The sequence below is a fragment of the Somniosus microcephalus genome, chromosome 22 (genome assembly GCF_052327205.1).
Source record: "Somniosus microcephalus isolate GS21.2 chromosome 22, FLI_Smic_1.0, whole genome shotgun sequence".
Lineage (NCBI taxonomy): Eukaryota > Metazoa > Chordata > Chondrichthyes > Squaliformes > Somniosidae > Somniosus > Somniosus microcephalus.
In genome coordinates, this window is record NC_141008.1 from 40371395 (window position 1) to 40390891 (window position 19497).

At 44.2% G+C, this 19497-nt stretch overlaps 1 protein-coding gene across 1 annotated transcript in view; it reads left to right on the forward strand.

The window, feature by feature from the left end:
• Positions 1-11904: 11904 nt before the first annotated feature.
• Positions 11905-19497, forward strand: part of LOC147102193 (cytosolic arginine sensor for mTORC1 subunit 2) — a 226798-nt gene continuing 219205 nt past the window's right edge. The window contains exon 1 of the mRNA XM_085964487.1: positions 11905-12294. Within this exon, the coding sequence (XP_085820613.1) occupies positions 11951-12294 (344 nt within the window). The 5' untranslated portion in view covers positions 11905-11950. The remainder of the gene's footprint in view (positions 12295-19497) is intronic.

Here is a 19497-nt window from a genome sequence, read left to right on the forward strand (position 1 = left end):
TGCGGGCACGCACTGATCGCGAGGTCCCGCACAGGCCGCACACCAGCAGGCGCGGCCGCTCAGCAAACTTAAAGGGCCTGTGCAAGGGAAAAAAAGAGAGAAAACATTGGTCCAGGGCCCGCACCTGAAAAAAGATTTTAGTCTCTTTGGATATGGAAATAAGGGGCCTAATGCTTGTTTGAGGCACCAACTGCAATACTGGGTTGCCCTGAATCACATTCAGGAAAACATGGTCTACTTGTGGCCTAACAGGCGGTCCTTTAACACTGCAGCCTGCCACCAAAAAGGTAAGATTTTAAAATATACTTAAGTGGAATGGGGAGCTATAATTAAAACCATACAGGAGGTTGCCAGCCAACTCCTCCCACCCCCTCCCCACACTTCCCATTGCAAACTCAAACCCCACCCCCCCCACCCCCGCCTCCTCGATCACCTCTGCCACCCTCCCTCCCGATCCCAACCACCGATGCCCCTCTCCTGATCGTCGCCGATGCCCCTCTTCCAATCGTCACCAGTGCCCCTCTCCTAATCATCACCGATACCCTCTCCTGGTTTCCCCCCTCTCATGGTCGCCCCCTCTTTCAGTAGCCTTTAATAACTTACCCTAGAGCCGCTGCATAGATTGTCGAGGTCTCTTCTCTGGCAAGCAGCCAGGGGGTGCCCATTTGGTGTCCGCAGCTTGCCCGTTCGGTAATAATGAGGCCTGAGGCGAAATTTTGGGTGCACCTCGGGTCTACCCATTCGGGCGCTGGGACTGTTTCCAGAGCTCGCTGCGCGCCTATTTTTAGCATGCTCGAATTTCTAGATCACTGATTCTTTGATTTCATAGAATCATAGAATGGTTACAGCACAGAAAGAAGCCAGTTGGCCCGTCGAGCCCGTGCCAGCTCATCCATTCTCTTGGAAGCATAGTATGTACTAGGAGCAAAATTTCACTCTTTTTTCACAGTGATCTGTCGGGACCTCTCCACTCGGCAGAACAACACTGTTTTAATCCTGTATTTTTTTTTAAAGGACATTCTGTTCTCTTTTTTTCCACTTTCTTCTGTTCAATAAAGTGGTAGAAGATTCCACTGGGGAATATAAATATTTTCCCAGTTCTCTGCCAGTGATGGTATTTAATACTCCCAGGTCAGGTATTGGCAAGGTTAAATACAGTACAGAACTCCTTTAATGTTGCCTGAACAATGGCAGGGGAAATCTTCAAACGTTTGTGGTAAGGCCATTTGCAAATCAAAAACTGGTCATAAATTGGCTTAGTAGTGTTTTGGGCTTGTGTCCTATTGTTAAAGGTAAAATATGCATGCTTGCCATTATGGATTATAGTATCAGGATACACCCAATTCCACCAGTTTAAGTCCCTTGCAAACCTCACAATGAACTGTTCTGCAACAAATCACAACTGTTAAAACCTTTTCTGAGGGTTCTTTCAAGTGGGAACTATCACTTCTACAACAATGGAATTAGTGGTTTAGTTGGGCGAACCCTCTGGTGGTTTGCTTTAGCATCTGATGTTAATCCAGGAAATAAAAAGTGTTGTTTTTAAAGTCAGCAAGACGTGACTGCCACAGTTTGCCAACCAGGAACTTTGTCCTCCTTTGGGGCTGTGCAAAGCAGTGGCAAATATCCACCTATTGCCAAATTTGTATTATTAGATAGCCAGCTTTTAACATTCCGTGATTTTGATTTGCGTGGTGTAAAGGTTCTGAAAATAGTGCATTTGCCAAAAGAATCAGTCCTTCTTGTCAGCCTGTTTAAATATAAAAAGGGTAAAGGAATATATTTGCATAGTTCTAACATTCAAAAACCACTCCACCTCCTGCTCACTTAGTCTCCTGCCATCCTAGCTCTTGACCATCCAGTTTCACTTCCTCAACCCCCAACCTAGCCTTCATCTAGCACTTACCCGCTTCCTTCAAACTATTGTTATCATTCCACTCCTCAAGAAACGCACCTTAAACCCATCTTCTCTCTTTAACTATGGCCTATCTCAAACCTTCCCTTCCTCTCCAAAACCCCGGATCGTGTTATTGCAACTACACTTCTTATTTGAATCCTATTCAAGTTTAGCAAGAGGCCAATATTGGCTTCCACCCCATCCACACTACTAAAACTGCACTGATCGAATCACATCCTGTGCAATTGTGACTGTGACTCCCTGTTCCTCGTAATCCTCCTCCTTCTCTCTGCTGCCTTCAACACAATTGTCCACTCCAAACTTCTCCAATGTAGTCTCGTGCTTCTGCCTTTACCTGATTTGAAACGGGCATGACGTTGTTGCCAATGGCTACTGCTCCTCTGCTTGCAGTTACCTCCTGTGTAAAGAGGTCCACTCCTCGTCACTATATCTATATAAAATTATCTGGAAACAGGGGGGTCAGCTTCCTTATGACACCCAGATCTATTTCATTGCGCCCTCTAGTGACCCAAAGTTTATTGCCACAATTTCAAATTATTTGATTGATACCAACACCACAATTTCCTCCAGCTGAATGCTGGCGAACCTGAGACCATCTTCTTCGGCTCCTGTCAACGCCTCTGAACCTCTGATTTTGCATCCATCAACCCCCCCAGTTTTTAAAAAATTCATTCACAGGATGTGGGCGTTACGGGCAATGCCAGAACTTATTGCCCTTTGATACAACTAAGTGGCTTGCGGGGCCATTTCAGAGGGCAGTTAAGAGTCAACCATGTTGCTGCCAGTCTGGAGTCACATATAGGCCAGCTGATTTCCTTTCTTAAAGGATATTAGTGAACCAGATGGGGTTTTACGACAATCCAGTAGTTCCATGGTTATACAGCATTTTATTCCAGATTTATTTGATTAACTGAATTTAAATTCCCCAGCTGGCGTGGTGGGATTTGAACTCATGTCTAAGGATCAGTACTCCGGTAACGTAACCACTATGCTACCGTACCCGTTGCCATCTCTAGCTGACTCAGGAAGCACAGAGCCTTGCGTTCTTCCTCAATCCTGACCTCAGCTTCCTCCCACACATCCGCTCCATTACCAAAGCTGCTTTCTTCCAGCTCCACAACATTGGCCAGCTTTGACCATATCTTTCCCTTCTGCTGCCAATATCCATGCCTTCATCAACAATATCAACGCCTTGGGCCCAAAACTCCTGTGGTGCCGCTCCGCTAACATAACTGTGGCGGAGCGGAACCCCCACCTGTTCTAGCCCCAAGCCAAACACCCTTTTGCCCTTTATGCTCTCCATAGGCCTTAGCGGAACTCACACCATCTGAGCGTTGCCCTGAGTCCTGTTGAGGCCTGTAAAACAATCCCAGACTTTTACCAGGGAAAGGTAATCAATCCTTCCCCAAGAGGCCCACTTACTCCACTGGGAGTCGTAAACAGAAGAGCATAGTTTTCTTCAGGCCCCCCTCTCTGAAATCAGAGTGACATGTCACCACTTCGACATTCCGCTGGTGGTTTGGGACGATATACCCACTCCAGCCACGCAGCTGACCCTATCCCTAAGATTTGGGACAGGGTAGCTTGGTAACTCTCCCAGACACACCCCCGTGATGTGGGGCAGAATCCTTGCGGAACCGGGTTCAGCCCCATTTACCGATTCCCAGTCCAGAGATCCACCAGAATTCTGCTTGGCCCTAATTGAGATTTTAAGGCCCGTAAATTTATATAGTGCCCCTAAAGTAGAAAGCATCCAAAGCGCTTCATAGATGGAGATTGGGAATGAACATTGAGGCAGAAAGTGAGTGATTAGGAGATGGGGTAGAAAGCTTGGCTGAAGAGATGTGTTTTGCGAAGACTTTTACAAGTGAAAAGAGAGGACGAGAGGTGAAGAGATCTAGGGAGAGAGTTCAGAGAACAGGGTGGATGTGACAAGGCTCCACCACCAATTGTGGAGAAAGAAAATGGTGGAGTTAAAAGGTCAGAATCAGAGGAATGGGCTGTTTGGGAGGGATTATAGAACTGGAGGAGCTTCCAGAAATAGGTTGAGGCAGGAACTTATAAACAAGGATGGGGATTTTCCATTTAATATGTTGGGGAAGGGGAGACAGTGGAGATCAGTGATGGTGAATTAAAGGGGAGGGGAACTGAGAGTTTAGTTTGCAACATGACAAGAGTAGTAAAGGGTTTATGAGGAGAAAAGAGTGGGAGGCCAATGAGAGTACATTAATAGGAAAGGGATACTGTGGACACTAAGCATGGGGAACGGGAGGGGAATTGAGAGCCTAGGATGGGGAACCAAAGGCACAGTGGAAGAGAAGGGAAATGTTAGAGAGGTCGAGTTGGTACCCTGAAGCTTACACTGAGTTTGCGGATGATATCACTAAGGGGCAGCACATATATCAGGACGAGAAGGGACCAAATATAGAGCCTTGGGGGATTCCAAAGGTGATAGTGCACAAAAGGGACGAGAAGCCATTTCTGGAGATGCACTTACTGTGTTCAGGTACGTAGGAATAGAGCCAAGCATGAGCTGTCCCACAGAGCTGAACAACAGAGCAGAAGTGTTGGAGGAGAAAGGCGTGGTCAGCTGTGTTAAATAACGCAGATAGGTCCATGAAGACAAGGATGGATAAAGATAACTACAGATTATGTCATTTAAAACTTTGCCGAGGACTATTTTGGCACTGTAACAAAGGTGGAAGCCTGATTGGAAGGAACAGGGAGTTTAGGGCAAAGGTGAGCACAGAGCTGTGAGGTGGAAATACACTTAGGAACCTTGGAGAGAAAAGGCAAGGTTTAAAATGGACAGACGGACCAAGAGTGTTTTTTTAAGAGAGGTAGCATATAGAGAATCCCAGAGTTCACCCTCCGCTTACCCCTCGCTCCACTCATTGAGCCACTATGCCCTATGCTCTGGAAATCTCTATGCCTTGCCACTTCTCTCCCTGCTTTCATAAACATCCTCAAAACCTTCCTGTTCCTTGGGTTTCCCATCCTAGACTTTCAATTCCCCTCCCCTTTCCCCATGCTCAGTGCCCAAGGCATCTCTTCTTCCTTATTTTAAGAGGTTCCATACATATTTTTGCGTGTGATTTGCAGTGTATTAATGCAAATTATTGTTGTTGTTTTGGAAACTTATTAACAACTGATAGTCTGATACAGTTCAACCTTGATTCCTCTGCATGCTTAATTAGCTTAAAGTCTGTTATTGCGCAGGACAGGGCCATCTCAGAGCTGATGTAATGCTGAACACTCAGATAACAATTCTGCTGAATTGTAAATCTGACAACACTAGAAATTAAACAATGGCTAGAAGCCCATATCAACTTCACTCCGTTAGACAATATAACTTGCACAATATAGCAGAACCCTTTCATAAAATGTTTTGGTGTCCTTTATAACAGGTTTTGGACCATAAACTGAGGGAATACCTTGAGAAAACATCTTGGAGAGATAGAAACTGCAGGATAGAAGCATGAACTCCCACCAAAAATGGGTTTTGTGAAATCAGATTTCAAAATAGGTTTGAGGAATTGCTAAGCATATGAGAGAGATCATAGGACTGCCTCTCCTTGGATTGTGTCTGAGACAGTGGAAATGGGCTGTGCCTTTATATCCAATGTCTATGTAATCTATAGGCTTTTAAAACTCATGCTTGGTGTCGCTTAACAATGACTTCTTGACTTCTCTCATCATTTTCCCTACCTTTTTCAACCTTTTATTGGTGTCCTACACAATGGGCTTGACCCTTCAACTAGATTTCTCAGTTGAAAGAAAACTAATACTATGCATAAAGCCAATTGCACTTTTCTGTATATTAATCTTTAGATGCAATTGTCTTGTACTGTTTATAATAACTTTTTAGCTGTATTATTCTTGATCACCTTCATAGCATCTGTATGAATGAAGAACTTTTGGAAGAAGTTGCATTGGAAAGAAGGGTCTGCTTGCAATGCAATTTCTTGATGTACTTTTCAAATCATGCCTTAACTACCACCATTAAAAATCATTCACTGTCAGACCAGTGTGAATGATGACTGTTGTGCAAATCTCACTTACTCTTAGTGATTTTCTGCAAAAAATATAACCTAATCTGTGAGTCACACTATATAACTTTTTTTTACAGTAAGTAGCAAAGCCATACAGACCAGGAAGATCCCAGTGTCAGTGTTGAGTTAGCTGATTTCAGAGGCACTATAATTGGCTTCAACTCTCCTGGGTTATGGAGGGTAAAAATCGGTTTCAAGTTCCTGCTCCTAATCCCAATCTAGCAATCGCTGCTGGAAATGTCGGAGTTGGTTGAAGACAGGATTAAGCTCAGCCGTGATGGCCTCGTGTCCACATAGTCTGCCACTCCCTGTCAAAGCTCAGACATGAATAATGTTACTAGGGCAAGGTACCAGAGGGCAACTGGCACCTGTGGAACAGTACCTGAGAAAGAAGTAAATATCTCAAGAAGGGAAAGGAGGGGAAGTGAGGAGGGGAGAAATTGGCAAGGAAAGAAAGAAAGAAAATAATTATATTTGTTGTGGTGAGTTTTGCTCAAAAATAATGGTTTGGCCATGGTAACACCACACAGGAGACATGGTTATGAGGGGATGAGTTGAAAAGGACTAGATAAAACCAAAGTCTAAAAGTTGCAAAAAAGGCAGCAGTGGATAAAATATGAGGGAAAAATTGAAAGCAAGGAGACCAGAGAAATACTGAGATTAAACAGCAAATAAGTGTGGGGTGAATCCGGGGGGAAGGAAAGCTGCTACGGAAAACCCGCCCACTTTAAAATTGTCTTCTCTGAGTATGGCATTTCTATTTATTACACTATCTTTATCCTTGTGGCTTCTTATGATGACACTGAAGAATTTATATCAATGCGCCTAACTCATGTCCTCTGAATTCAATAAACTTTATTAACATAGAAGGGACAGTTATACTTATCAACACAGCTTCTCTCTATCTCCTTGCTTGCTGTTGTTTTAAGACCAAGAAACAAACCTTTCAAATCGTATGTATCCCTTATGTGGCTCGGTGTCAAACTTTTCGTCTTATAGTGTCAGCTGTGGCTCAGTTGGTAACACACTCACCTTTGAGTCAGAAGGTTGTGGGTTCATGTCCCACTCCAGAGACTTGAGCACATAAATCTAGGCGGGTACTCCAGTGCAGTGCTGAGGGAATGTCTTTCGGATGAGACATTAAACCAAGGCCCCGTGTGCCCTCTCAGGTGGACGTAAAAGATCCCACGGCACTATTTCAAAGAAGAGCAGGGGAGTTATCTCTGATGTCCTGGCCAATATTTCTCCCATAACCAAAAACAGATTATCTGGTCACTATCACATTGCTGTTGGTGAGACCTTGCTGTGCACAAATTGGCTGCCGCATTTCCCACAATTACAACAGTGACTACACTCCAAAAGTACTTCATTAGCTGTAAAACGCTTTGAGACGTCTGGTGGTCGTGAAAGGCGCTATATAAATGCAAGTCTTTCTTTCTTTCTATAATACTCTTGTGAAGTACCTTGGGACATTTAACTACATTAAAGGCACTATATAAATACAAGTTGTTGTTGTTGTATCCTGTGTTGGCCATTGATTTAGCTTTTTAAGTGACTTTTGTGTGTTTTGTTGTAAAATTCTTCTGTTCTATTCAATCATTTTATAATCGGTCTCACTGTCAGTTACTCCTAAAATCTCATGGGGCAATGATTTCACTCAACAATTATGGAGCGCATGATTGTGAATCGGACTTATTCAGTGTTTAGTTATTTAGTCTCATTTAATTAGATCTTATGTACAATTTAATTAAATCTGCTCAGCTGTTAAAAATGCTTATGTTTTATTTTTTACATTATTAAAAGTCATACGCATTGTGTTGTAGCAGTTTTCCCAGATGGCAAAACATTTTGCATTTTTGAATACTGAAAGTTGTTATTTTAGCTGGGTTGCTTCTAGTTTTCTCCTCACTCTCTGATGCAGCATTTCAAAAGTTCCAGGATCAGTTAAGCTCAGCCTGGAGCCTGACCAAAGGCCTTGAGCCTGTCTGAAAGCAGCCAATCTGACCATCCCCCATTCTCACTCAGATAGAGCGCTGTGAAAAAGAATAACGTGCTCTTTTACCAAATGCCCTCCTTTGTTAATCCTTTCCTGGATTTAAATGTTTTCGGTTTTGTTTCTTTCTTGTAAACCTCTAACCCACTTGCTTTGTTTATTTTTAATCCACTTTCTGCGATGACTCTGCTGTTAAAACCAGTGTATAACTGAGCTCTACAGACCAGAAAGTACCCAGATTTGATTCCCCATCTGTGCTGAATTAGCTGATTTCAGTTGGAGTGGCAGTAGGAGAGCTACAATTAGTTTCGACGTCCTTGAGTTATGGAGGAGAAAATCAGAGCGGGGTGATGCCGATTACTATCTGGTTACCCCTGCTGGAAAATAAGCACGTCTGGATAGTAGGTGAGGACAGGACTGGACTCAGCTGTGATGCCCGATGTGCTTTAATAACCTAGGAACTCATAAGGGGAGATGTTCCTGTGGTCAGTGCAGTGTCCAGGCACGCTGGATCACCTGGATGCTGTGGATATCAGAAAATCTGGCAGGTGAGAGAGCAAGAACCTACCCCCAAATTTTCCCCACTTAAATGAATGGAAGGGAAATCGGACCGCTTCTTTTACAGGCTTGCGTTCCAATCCAGCCAATCTTTCTGATGTTCACGATGCCCAGATGATCCTGTGCACCCATGCACTTGTGCAGACCCAGCAAAATCGTACTATCTAGGCTCATACACGATGAACGGCTATTTGGGTGGGGTGCTGGAGAGCGTCTGCTGCCTTTGGAACGGTATCCTAGCAGACGTCACGGCCTTTAGGGGAGGTGGGAGGGGAGAACAAAATAACAGCTCTGAACTTTGGCGTTGCGATGCCACCATTTGTCAAATCTATAACTTTTCACTCTTTGTTAAACATTCCATTTTTAATAAATGCGCTGCCTTATTTTAGTGTATAAAGGAGTGAAATAATAACAGCGATATATGCATTCCTAATTTTAATGAAAACATATTGAATAGAATCTTACAACATAGAAGGGGGCCATTTGGCCCATCGTGCCTGTGCCAGAAACAACTCTCCAATTTAGTCCCACATCCCAGCCTTTTCACCATAACCCTGCAAATTAGTCCTCTTCAAACACAAGTTAAATTATTGCAGCCGATGATCAACGGCTAATCAGTGGCACCGATAAAGACCCAGAATATCTGTGGGAGTGTGATCCTGGCAGCTACCTCGTGATGGTACCCATCGCAAAACTCTGCCGTTGTACTCTGCCGAATTTAGGGGGTCAGTGGAGGGGCCTTTGGAGGTTTGGGAGTGCTGCTGTGGTGCCCCCCCAGAAATTCCGTCATAAGCTGGTCGGCTGGAAGGAAAGTGTCGGATCCCCGCATCCCCCGGGAAGAGGAATCTGGCTGGTCCCATGTCCTCTTGTGTCAAGGAGCTACTTTAAAGTTTAAAAAGAAAATGCCCCTCCCTCCAGAGCTTTGACCTGATCCCCAGTGGGCCCCAATTTTGTCGCTATTGGATAATTATGCCCGGAAAGTGATGCTGGGTCCTGACTGAGGGCCTAGTTGCAGGAACTCCTGACTTAGGGAGTCCTCGTCCCTTTAAGTCAATGACCTGGTTGGGGCAGGAGGAGACTCTGACCCCACAAGGCTCAGCAGGAAACTTGCACTTAAGGCTGGGACCCTTGTAACCAGGTCCCAGCCGAGATTGCAGCCATTCTGGTAGCGCTCCACTGGAACAGCCGCACAATTTCAAGGCAAACTTGTTCTCACCTCATCCCACAGCATTGTCCGGGGCAACAAACACCCTTCCGTCTGATACAAAGTATTATATTCGCTGCTCACAGTGGAAAAACTAAACAGAGATTGGGTGATTGCTTTGCTGTTCATCTCCTTTTTATCCATGAATGCGATCCTGACCTTTCTGTCGTCTGTTACTTTAACTTTCCCTCACACTCCCACTCCAACTTTGTCCTCTTACACTGTTGAACCAAGTTCAGCACAAGCTTTAGTAACAATATCTTACCTTTCTCCTTGGCACTTGGCAGCTCTCTGGTCCGACAATAACCTTAGTAACTTCAGTCCTTTGCTATATTTGGACCCACTTTTTATTTACAGCAGGGGACACTGGAGATATGGGTTGGGTCTGTTGGTGTCCGGGGTCGGGGGGGAGAGGTGGGTTGTTGTTTTACATGTAGACCCTTTATCAGAACACAGCTTTGGTGGGGGATGATTCTGTAGCTCGGTGTGGACTCGTTTTTTCTCTCTTTTTGAGACTGGTGGACCTACTGTGAGTTCTATCATTTTCTGTTTTCATTTCAGACCTCCTGCAATGTCACTATTTTTCTTTCAGTTTCCCCCATTTTCTTTGTGTGGGCCTTTCCTGTGCTTTTCGCCATCGTGGCTGTTTGCACTTTCTTTTGTTCTTTGAATGTCTTCATTGCCTGACTGAGAAGATCTTTTATATCATCTAACATTTCCCTGCTTTTCTATTAAGTAGTTTGCAGGTCATTCAACACATTAAATTCTTCTCAGTGACAAAGCGGATAGATGGAGTTAAGATACAGATCAGCCATGGTCTAATTGAGTGGCGGAACAGGCTCGAGGGGCTGACTGGCCTACTCCTGTTCTTATGTTCTTATGACTAGAGCATCTGTGTCCTGGCCAATATTTATCCCTCAACCAACACTTAAAAACAGATTATATGGTCATTATCTCATTGCTGTTTGTGGGAGCTTGCTGTGCGATAATTGGCTGCCGTGTTTCCTATGTTACAACAGTGACTGGGTCTATATGTAAAACAACAACCCACCTCTCCTCCCCCTGGTTGTAAAGCGCTTTGGGATGTCCTGAGGTTGTGAAAGGCGCTACATAATCTTTAATCTGTTGTTTCTTCCCCTTCCTTTTTTCCAACTGAACCCTAAAATGCTTGCTTATCTTTAGTTTTTTTAAATCTGACAAAGGATTACACACTAAACGATTTTTCTGTTTCCTCTTTACAAATACTGATTGGCCTGCTGTGTATTGTTAGCATTTTCCATTTTTTGTAAGTGTTTTATATTTGTGTTATTGTTACTAAAACTTATTGAACTGTTTGGCATTAGGATATGTTACTAAGCATATGTAAAAACATACATTTTCACAACAAATATCTCAACAATATAACATTTCCTCAGTTTTATTCTTCATTTTCAGTTCATCGTACATACAAAGTTTCATCGAAAGTTACAGAAGCTCACAAGCAATGCTCATTCCTTTTGTATAATTTAGTATTGTACAGCATGCTAAAATGTCTAATATATTCTGGTCGATAAGGAGTCATACGCTTCAATAATTGTCAGTGAGGCTTTAAAAGAAGGGGAAAAGTACCACAATTTATGTTTTTAAGAGATTGGGAAAACAAAGCTTTGAAAATACAGAGATTCACAGCTCTCTCTGCAGTCTGTATAACGTGGAGGAGGGGCAGTGTTGTTTTTGAAGCAATCAAGTAGAACTCAAAACTGAAATGCATCACCAAAGGGGTTTGGGAATGTTTTAAAAGCATATGCGGGATAAAATAACCACTTTAAATTAACCAACGTGCTTGAAGCGGTAACATTTGGTAAGGCGATAATTATTGTATTTGCAGACGCACTTTGAAACTGGGTGGGTTCTTTTTTATTTAAAAAAAAAATTTTTTTTTTTTTTGCACCGTGCCTCAGTTTCAGACAAAAATTTGGGACAATCAGCGAGAACGACCTTGTATTTCAGAATTGCAACCCTGCCTCCTCCCTCCCAGCTCCGGTGGCACTGCGGCCGCTCCCCCCTGGTCATGCGCACTGCGGCTGGACTACAACTCCCAGCGCGCCCCGCGGCACCCCCTCCCCGGGCCGGGCATGCGCAGTGGGGGCCGGAGCGGCCGCTTGAGTGGCATGTTGTTTGTTACACTGTAACCAGCTGCCTTACCCGGGCGACAGCGGCTATTGCTGCTGGGATCATCATTCTGCATGCTGATAGAGCGCTGCCTTTCACCACCCAACCTCCTCGCTTTCTCTAATCTCCCTGCCTCCTCCTCCTCCTCCCAAGGAACTTTAAAAAAAAACCCCACCATTATTTGCAGATCCAGTAGTGATCATTATAAAAGAAGGGAGGGGGCTGGGTGGGGGGTAGTAGTGGTGGTGGTCTTCTTCTTCTTGCAGGCTTTTCCAACTAGATGGTCCACAAATGAGGAGGAAAAGATGGAGCTGCATATCTTAGAACACAGACTGAAAGTAGCAAGTATAGCCAAGGACGGCATCCAGCTGTTTACTCATGGATTAATAAAACTTGCTTTTCTGCCGTCAAAGACAAGGTAAGTGCAACAATTTCCTCTTTTTTTTGTTGCACAAAAGAAAACTGAGACTCTTGCAGTCCTGCCTTTAAATCTGAAACTGCACCGGAGGAGAAAAACAAGAGTTGATGTCATTGCTTGGACACGGGGGAGGGAGGGAGGGAGGAGAGGGGGGGCAGTGGGCTGGATAGAAGGTAGCATTGACTGGGACTGTTAAAAGACAAGTCACCCGGCTACTTAGCCGGGCCTAGTGCAACAGTCATTGTCAAAGCTGCATCTGCAGACGGATAGTGTGATTGAAACACAGCGGGGAAAGTGGAGTTAAAAATGAACACGCGAGGAAGGGGAAATTGGAAATGAAAACGGGGGTCAAAGCGATGTGGGGCTTTGGATTTGGGGGACCCGGAGTAGCCGCTGTTCCAGGGAAGCAAGCGGTGACTGAGCGAGAGGGCAGCAATATCCAGGCAGCGCCAGCCGGAGGAGCAGAATCTGCACTTGATTTCACCGAGAAAGGCAGCTCGCTCGCAGTGACACCTGATCGCACACACCGGCTGGTTCATGTAGGACGACCCCCACCCCCCACAAAAAAATAATCACAAATCAGGGTTTCCAACCCCCCCCCCTCCCCTCCCCCCGCTGTAAAATCACGATGAATATTTATATACCCCTTTTTTTAAAGAAACAAAACAGACAATCCAATCTCCGGGTCTTGTTATCCAGGTTTGCTGGATGTGTAACGATCCCAGTTCGGAGTTTATCGCCTTTGTTTTAGCGCAGCGGCGGCAGCAGCAGATACTGTGGAAATCTCTAGTCTTTATTTTAATAACTTTCAGACATTATGTGATATGAGCTGGGATTTAAGAGTGGGGCATTTTTTTCTGCTGATTTAAGCCTCCCCCACCCCCCCGGTCATAATCTGATATTTTAAAAATTGCACTTTTCTGTGAGCCATGCTCTCCGATTCTTTTTGAGAAATACCCTGGGTGCAGTTCTTATATACTGTGTTTTCTGACTTGCTCTCCGGCCGGGCTCCGTGTGGCGGAACAGCCCACGATTTATTGTGCTCTTTGCATGTTACTTTCAGAGCAGAAATGCAACGAAAGTTAATTCATCTTCATGACAACCTGGCCCCAGCCGGAAAGTTAAAATGACTACAAAAATAAACCCGTTCAGCGCCGCGGTACTCAATCTTACAGCAAAAGATTTTTTTTTTTTTAAATGAGCAGATTTGTTTAGTTTATACCCTGACGTGTTGTATACATTTGCCTAATCCTGCAACTATGGTATGCAACATTTTCAGAAGTTGTTGCTAGCTTCTCCCCTCCCCCCTGGCCGGTTGCGTTTGCAGAAATCAAGTCGATATTTTGCAAAAAAAACAGGCCAGGCTGACAATCCGGCATTGCTGGGCTTTGATTCATTGCAAGTGGCAGTCTGGTTTTTGTTATACTTTCTCACAGCGCGCACTTTGTAGTATGTAATGCAGCACAGTACAGCAGTGTAGAATAAAATAAATTAACATGCACCGACTGTACTGTATGTAACTGTCTTGGGTTGATATCTGCTGCAGTTAACTTAATCGGTTGAAAGCGGCATTATGCAGCTAATTAACTATACGCTTGCATACAAAATGCTTATTGTTGGTTTGAAAAATAGATCACAGGAATAGGCAAGAACCCACGAGGGCACAACTATGGAGAAGTGTATGGCTGAGGCAAACTTGAGGCGGAAACCCACTTTTTGTAATTACAGAAACTGAAGTAGACTAGAACAGGAGCAGAAGGGGCTTCCAGCATTGCAGCAGGACCAGGAGTCACACTGTCTATTGAAAGGTTGTGGAAAAGTACAACATGTAGAGCAGCAGGCAAGAGATTGGAGGGTTGTAATAAATAGGTAGTGGTGAGGGGGGTTGTAAATCTAGAGGAGGGGCTGAATAATAATGGAAGGATTTTGGAAGGCGAGTTGACTGCGGATGATTTGTAATCCCTGGAAGAGGCACTACAGCTGTGCAGAAAGTATGGGAAATGGAATAATTGTATCAGAATGTAGAAATTGGAGAGGCTGGAGAAGACTGAAAGGACGAGTATTTTTGAGTTTAACTTTTTTTGGGACTTGGCAAACAGACAATGAAACAATTTCTTCTTGGCTAATTAACACATTTCTAAACTTTTCAGCAAAGTAGGAAATGGATTTCTGTAGTGGAGGCATTGAAAATATAGAATGTTTTTGGAAAAAAGATTACTACACTTTTATCATTTGGTTAAAGCCACTTTTTTTTGCAGTGGCAACAAAGTAAAGTGCCTACATAATAGATGGAAGATAGAGGTCCAGTGAAATGCAGGAGGATCAGATAGGGTGAGATGATTACAGTACTATATAAAGAAAGAACCTGCATTTATATAGCGCCTTTCATGACCTCAGGATGTCACAAAGCCACTTACAGCCAATTAAGTACTTTTGGAGTGTAGTCACTGTTGTAATGTAGGAACTGTGGCAGCTAATTTGCACACAGCAAGCTCCCACAAACAGCAATGTGATAATGACCAGATAATCTGTTTTTGTGATGTTGATTGAGGGATAAATATCAGCCAGGACACCGGGGAGAACTCCCCTGCTCTTCTTCGAAATAGTGCCGTGGGATCTTTTACATCCACCTGAGAGAGCAAACAGGGCCTCGGTTTAATGTCTCATCCAAAAGATGGCACCTCTGACAGTGCAGCACTCCCTCAGCACTGCACTGGAGTGTCAGCCTAGATTTTTGTGCTCAAGTCTCTGGAGTGGGACTATGAACCCACAACCTTCTGAAACAGAGACGAGAATGCTACCACTGAGTCATGGCTGATGTTTTGGTGAGGTCCGTTTGGCTAAGAGAGAACCTACCGCAAATTCCATTTTACAACGTCGCAACAGCATGTGTTAGTGCGTTCCTTAAAGAATACAACCCAGTGCTCAGAGAGTAATGAAAATATATATTTTTAAGAATAGCTTGTAATATTTCCCAGTGCTTTTATTCATAAGAATATAAGAAATAGGAGCAGGAGTAGGTCATTCGGCCCCTCAAGTCTGCTCCGCCATTCATTAAGATCATGGCTGATCTTTGACCTCAACTCCACTTTCCTGCACTATCCCCATATCCCTTGATTCACTTAATATCCAAAAATCTATCGATCTCTGTCTTGAATATACTCAACGACTGAGCCTCCACAGCCCTCTGGGGTAGAGAATTCCAAAGATTCACCACCCTCTGAGTGAAGAAATTTCTCCTCATCTCAGTCCTAAATGGCTGACCCCTTATTCTGAGACTGTGACCCTTGGTTCTAGACTCCCCAGCCAGGGGAAATATCCTCCCTGCATCTACCCTGTCAAGCCCTGTAAGAATTTTGTATGTTTCAATGCGATCACCTCTCATTCTTCTAAACTCTAGAGAATATAGGCCTAGTCTACTCAACCTCTCTTCATAGGACAACCCCCTCCACCCCAGGAATCAGTCTGGTGAACCTTCGTTGCACTCACTCTATGGCAAGAGACCAAAACTGTACACAATACTCCAGGTGTGGTCTCACCTGGGCCCTGTATAATTGCAGTAAGACGTCTTTACTCTGTCTTTAGTCATGTGTATTAAGGCAGCCAAAGGTTTGTGTGTGTCTATCTTTAATGAAACCTTTCAAGGTCTGTAAACAAAATAGTCAATGCCCCAATTTCCTGATTCAGACTCGGGTCCATCGATTGTGCAATTGTGTTTTGAGTAATTGAATAAGCTGCCTTATTGATCTCATTTATAGAATTCTATACACGTATATTCTTTTAAAGTGGCAAATTTCAACATTTTATTTACAAACAAATGTCCCTCCCAAATACTGAACCATATGTAGATTCATTGTGGTGAAATCCAGTTTACGCATTGTACAGTATATTGTATATTGTCAGCTGTGGTTCGGGGTAGCACGCTCGCCTCTGAGTCACAAGGTCGTGGGTTCATAGTCCCACTCCAGGCACTTGAGTACAAAAATCTAGGCTGACACTCCAGTGCAGTGCTGCACTGTCAGAGGTGCTGTCTTTCGATGAGACGTTAAACCGAGGCCCCGTCTGCTCTCGCAGGTGGACGTAAAAGATTCCGTGGCACTATTTCGAAGAGCCAGGGGAGTTATCCCTGGTGACCTGGCCAATATTTATCCCTCAACATAACAAAAACAGTTTATCTGGTTATTATCACATTGCTGTTTGTGGGAGCTTGCTGTGTGCAATTTGGCTGCCGCGTTTCCCACATTACAACAGTGACTACACTCCAAAAGTACTGTAAAGCGCCTTGAGACATCTGGTAGTCGTGAAAGGCGCCATATAAATGTAAGTCTTTCTATATGTTCAGGGGGAGAAGGAAGGGGTACTGGTTCTTCCTGGAGTGTATTGAGTTGGATGACATTGCTGTTGGCTAGTTGCCATATAGCACGTCTGCTATAAAGCACAAGCTGGCTTATTGTGTTACAGTACTACATTCATAGTGTACCTCAAGAAAAAGACACAGGCCACCAGCTAATTAGTATAAGAAGACAATGTGAAGAGTTGGATTTTTCTTCAATCATCTATTTCTATTGTTTCCCCTGACGAGAAGTACGGGGGAGAGGTGTGTGACACTGACCATCCTTGAATGCTAACTAAGCACTTCACTGACTTAATGCATCAGCTGTTTTCATGCAAACTTTTGTAAGTCTTAAAAAAAAATGCATACATCATTCATGAGTCCCATTCACCTGTCTGCAAGAATCAGCTTCGTATCTCAATAACTCAAAACTCATTTCAGAATTTCGCTAAATTCGGACGGTGACTTTTCTCCCATCATCCTCTGGGGTCATGATTAGAAATACTGACAACTATCAGTGCGTTGCATCACGTGTCCATAAATATTCTTTGTTCGTGCATTGTCACCTCAGTAAGTAAAATATATTCTCTTGTCAAAATTGATGAGGGACTTTCTCTTATTAGCCTCATGGCTTCTTTCAATAATGGAATGACATGGAAACCATACCATGTTTGTGTGTTTTTTTTTATTATGTATCTTTTCCTCATCAGATTGGGGATTAGCCTACAGAATGAACATGGGAGAAACTTCCATTTGCGCTATGGCAAAACTGTCCACGTGCTTTGTGCTAAAGCCAAATGCACATCAAACATTGATGTAAACACGAAAAATGCCAGAAGTAACTGGTGTTACGTTAATGAAAACCATATTTTTCTCGTGACAATTGAATAATCATTTCATAACCTTCAGTGTCAACGCCTTTTACAACAGACTTCGTTGTGAGCATTGCTTGTGTCTAGATTATTAGGGTTCCATTGGTATGAAGGAAACGAGTGGAAAATGATTAACTGCTTTTCAAACCTTTTATTACAGTAGTAATGTTTTGTCTTTAGTGGTGGTGGTGGGTGTGGGTGGTTGTGGGGGTGGGGGACGCGCAGAGTATGTAATATGTGCCTCTGTAAATAAGGGCTTGTAAGAAACTGAAGACTAGGCTCTAGTACTCTATCCTTCACCAGCTGGCTATCCGACTTTTACAACTGCTCCTTGGTTGAAGCTAGCTTTAGTGTGACCAGCACCCGTTTACACTGGCAATACTGCTTCGGCCTGCCTTTGAAGGAACATGTCTCTTCACGTATCGTATTGGGGCTAAACTGTGGTTTGTCTGCTGCAGTGCACCTCCCCAAGCCTTCGCTATCTGCCCCCTCAAAGCCTGAAACAACTCTGGCCCTAGTTACACCTGTTGTTATTGCCTGTTTGAATTTTGTTGACTTGGATGTTTGGAATGGGCTGTTCTTATTGTTCCTTCATTGGTGGAGAATCCTAAATTAGAACACAAAGATTTGTTAGATATCTGCAAATTAACAGGAAAATGGAATTAAACTTACTGGGGGAAAAATTCGTTTGATTAGCGCCTCCCATTAACGCCCTCAATGGGGCGCAAAGCAAGTAGCACCCGGGCGCGGCAATGTTTGCGCCGCTCGCAAAATTGACCAGACATTTTGCGGCGGCGCTAAACACTACCGCCACGATCTCCTGCACCTGCAGATCGTGACGTCAGTCGAGCGTGCAACATCCCGGTAGTGCCCCAGACCGGATATTGAGCGACCCCCCCCTGCCTTACTGCCTGCCGCTAGCAACAACAGGTAGAGGGGAACGTTTTGCAGTCAGGAAGGGACTGGGGGAGCGCTATTTAAAGGTGACCGCTCCCTGCCTTTTTTTGTTGGCGACATTTTTGCACCACGCATTCAGAGAGAGAGAGAGACTTCTGGAGAGATTCAAAGCTGTGTGAAGGAGTTTTGGGTACTGAGCAGCACTTTGCAGGTTCATTTTGATTTGCCCTTCCTTGTATCGATTTAGAAGAGATTATGGGGGCTGCACTCTGAGCTCTTTCCCTGGACCTCTCCATTGTTCTTTCCAGCAGAATTGATGTACAGGTCTCTCCTGGCTGAGATTCAAAGCTGCAATGAGCAGGATGTAGCTGGAGAGCAATATCGACCCTCCCCTTTAAGAACTGGCCGGCCCAAGTGTGTGATCCATTGCTGACTGACATCACCTGAGCTTCGCCAGCGCTCTGAGGTAGTGCCTTGCTCCTCGGCGTTAGCGCCTTAAGATAGTTGTGTAGCACCTGATTTAGTGCTCCAATCATCTCCGGGGGCGATAGAAGTCAGGTTTGCAGTCGGAGGCGATAATTAGCGCCAACTTTGCGCCTGGCTGATAATTGCACCCCAGACGGGGCGATACTGAATTTCTCCCCCCTATATGTGGCTCCTGATGCACCATGGTATGCCCCTATGGGGGCCCACTAATACAAAGATCAACACCTCAGTGCTGAGTCAGTGACAATGCTGTTTATAGTGGTTGCACTTTGGAAGGGCCTTATATACTTGTGCTGTTGATTTAAAACTGACCTCAGGCAAAGTTTTAAAACTTTTCTCCCCTCATTCCTCCCCTCTTTTTGTAGCACACATCAGGGTTAATTCCTTAATCCTGGGTGAAATGGGACTTGCAGGGAATGTTGGCCAGGGTTTCAGTGTTGCAGCCCAATCTCTGGCCCATGCTTTTGTCTGTTGCTTCCTTACTCAGCGTGCAAAATTGTGAAATTAAAAAAATAAGGCGTTTGCATTTATGTAAGCACCTCTCACGACTTCAGGACGTCCCAAACGCTTCACAGCCAATGAAGTACTTTTGAAGTATAGTCACTGTTGTAATGT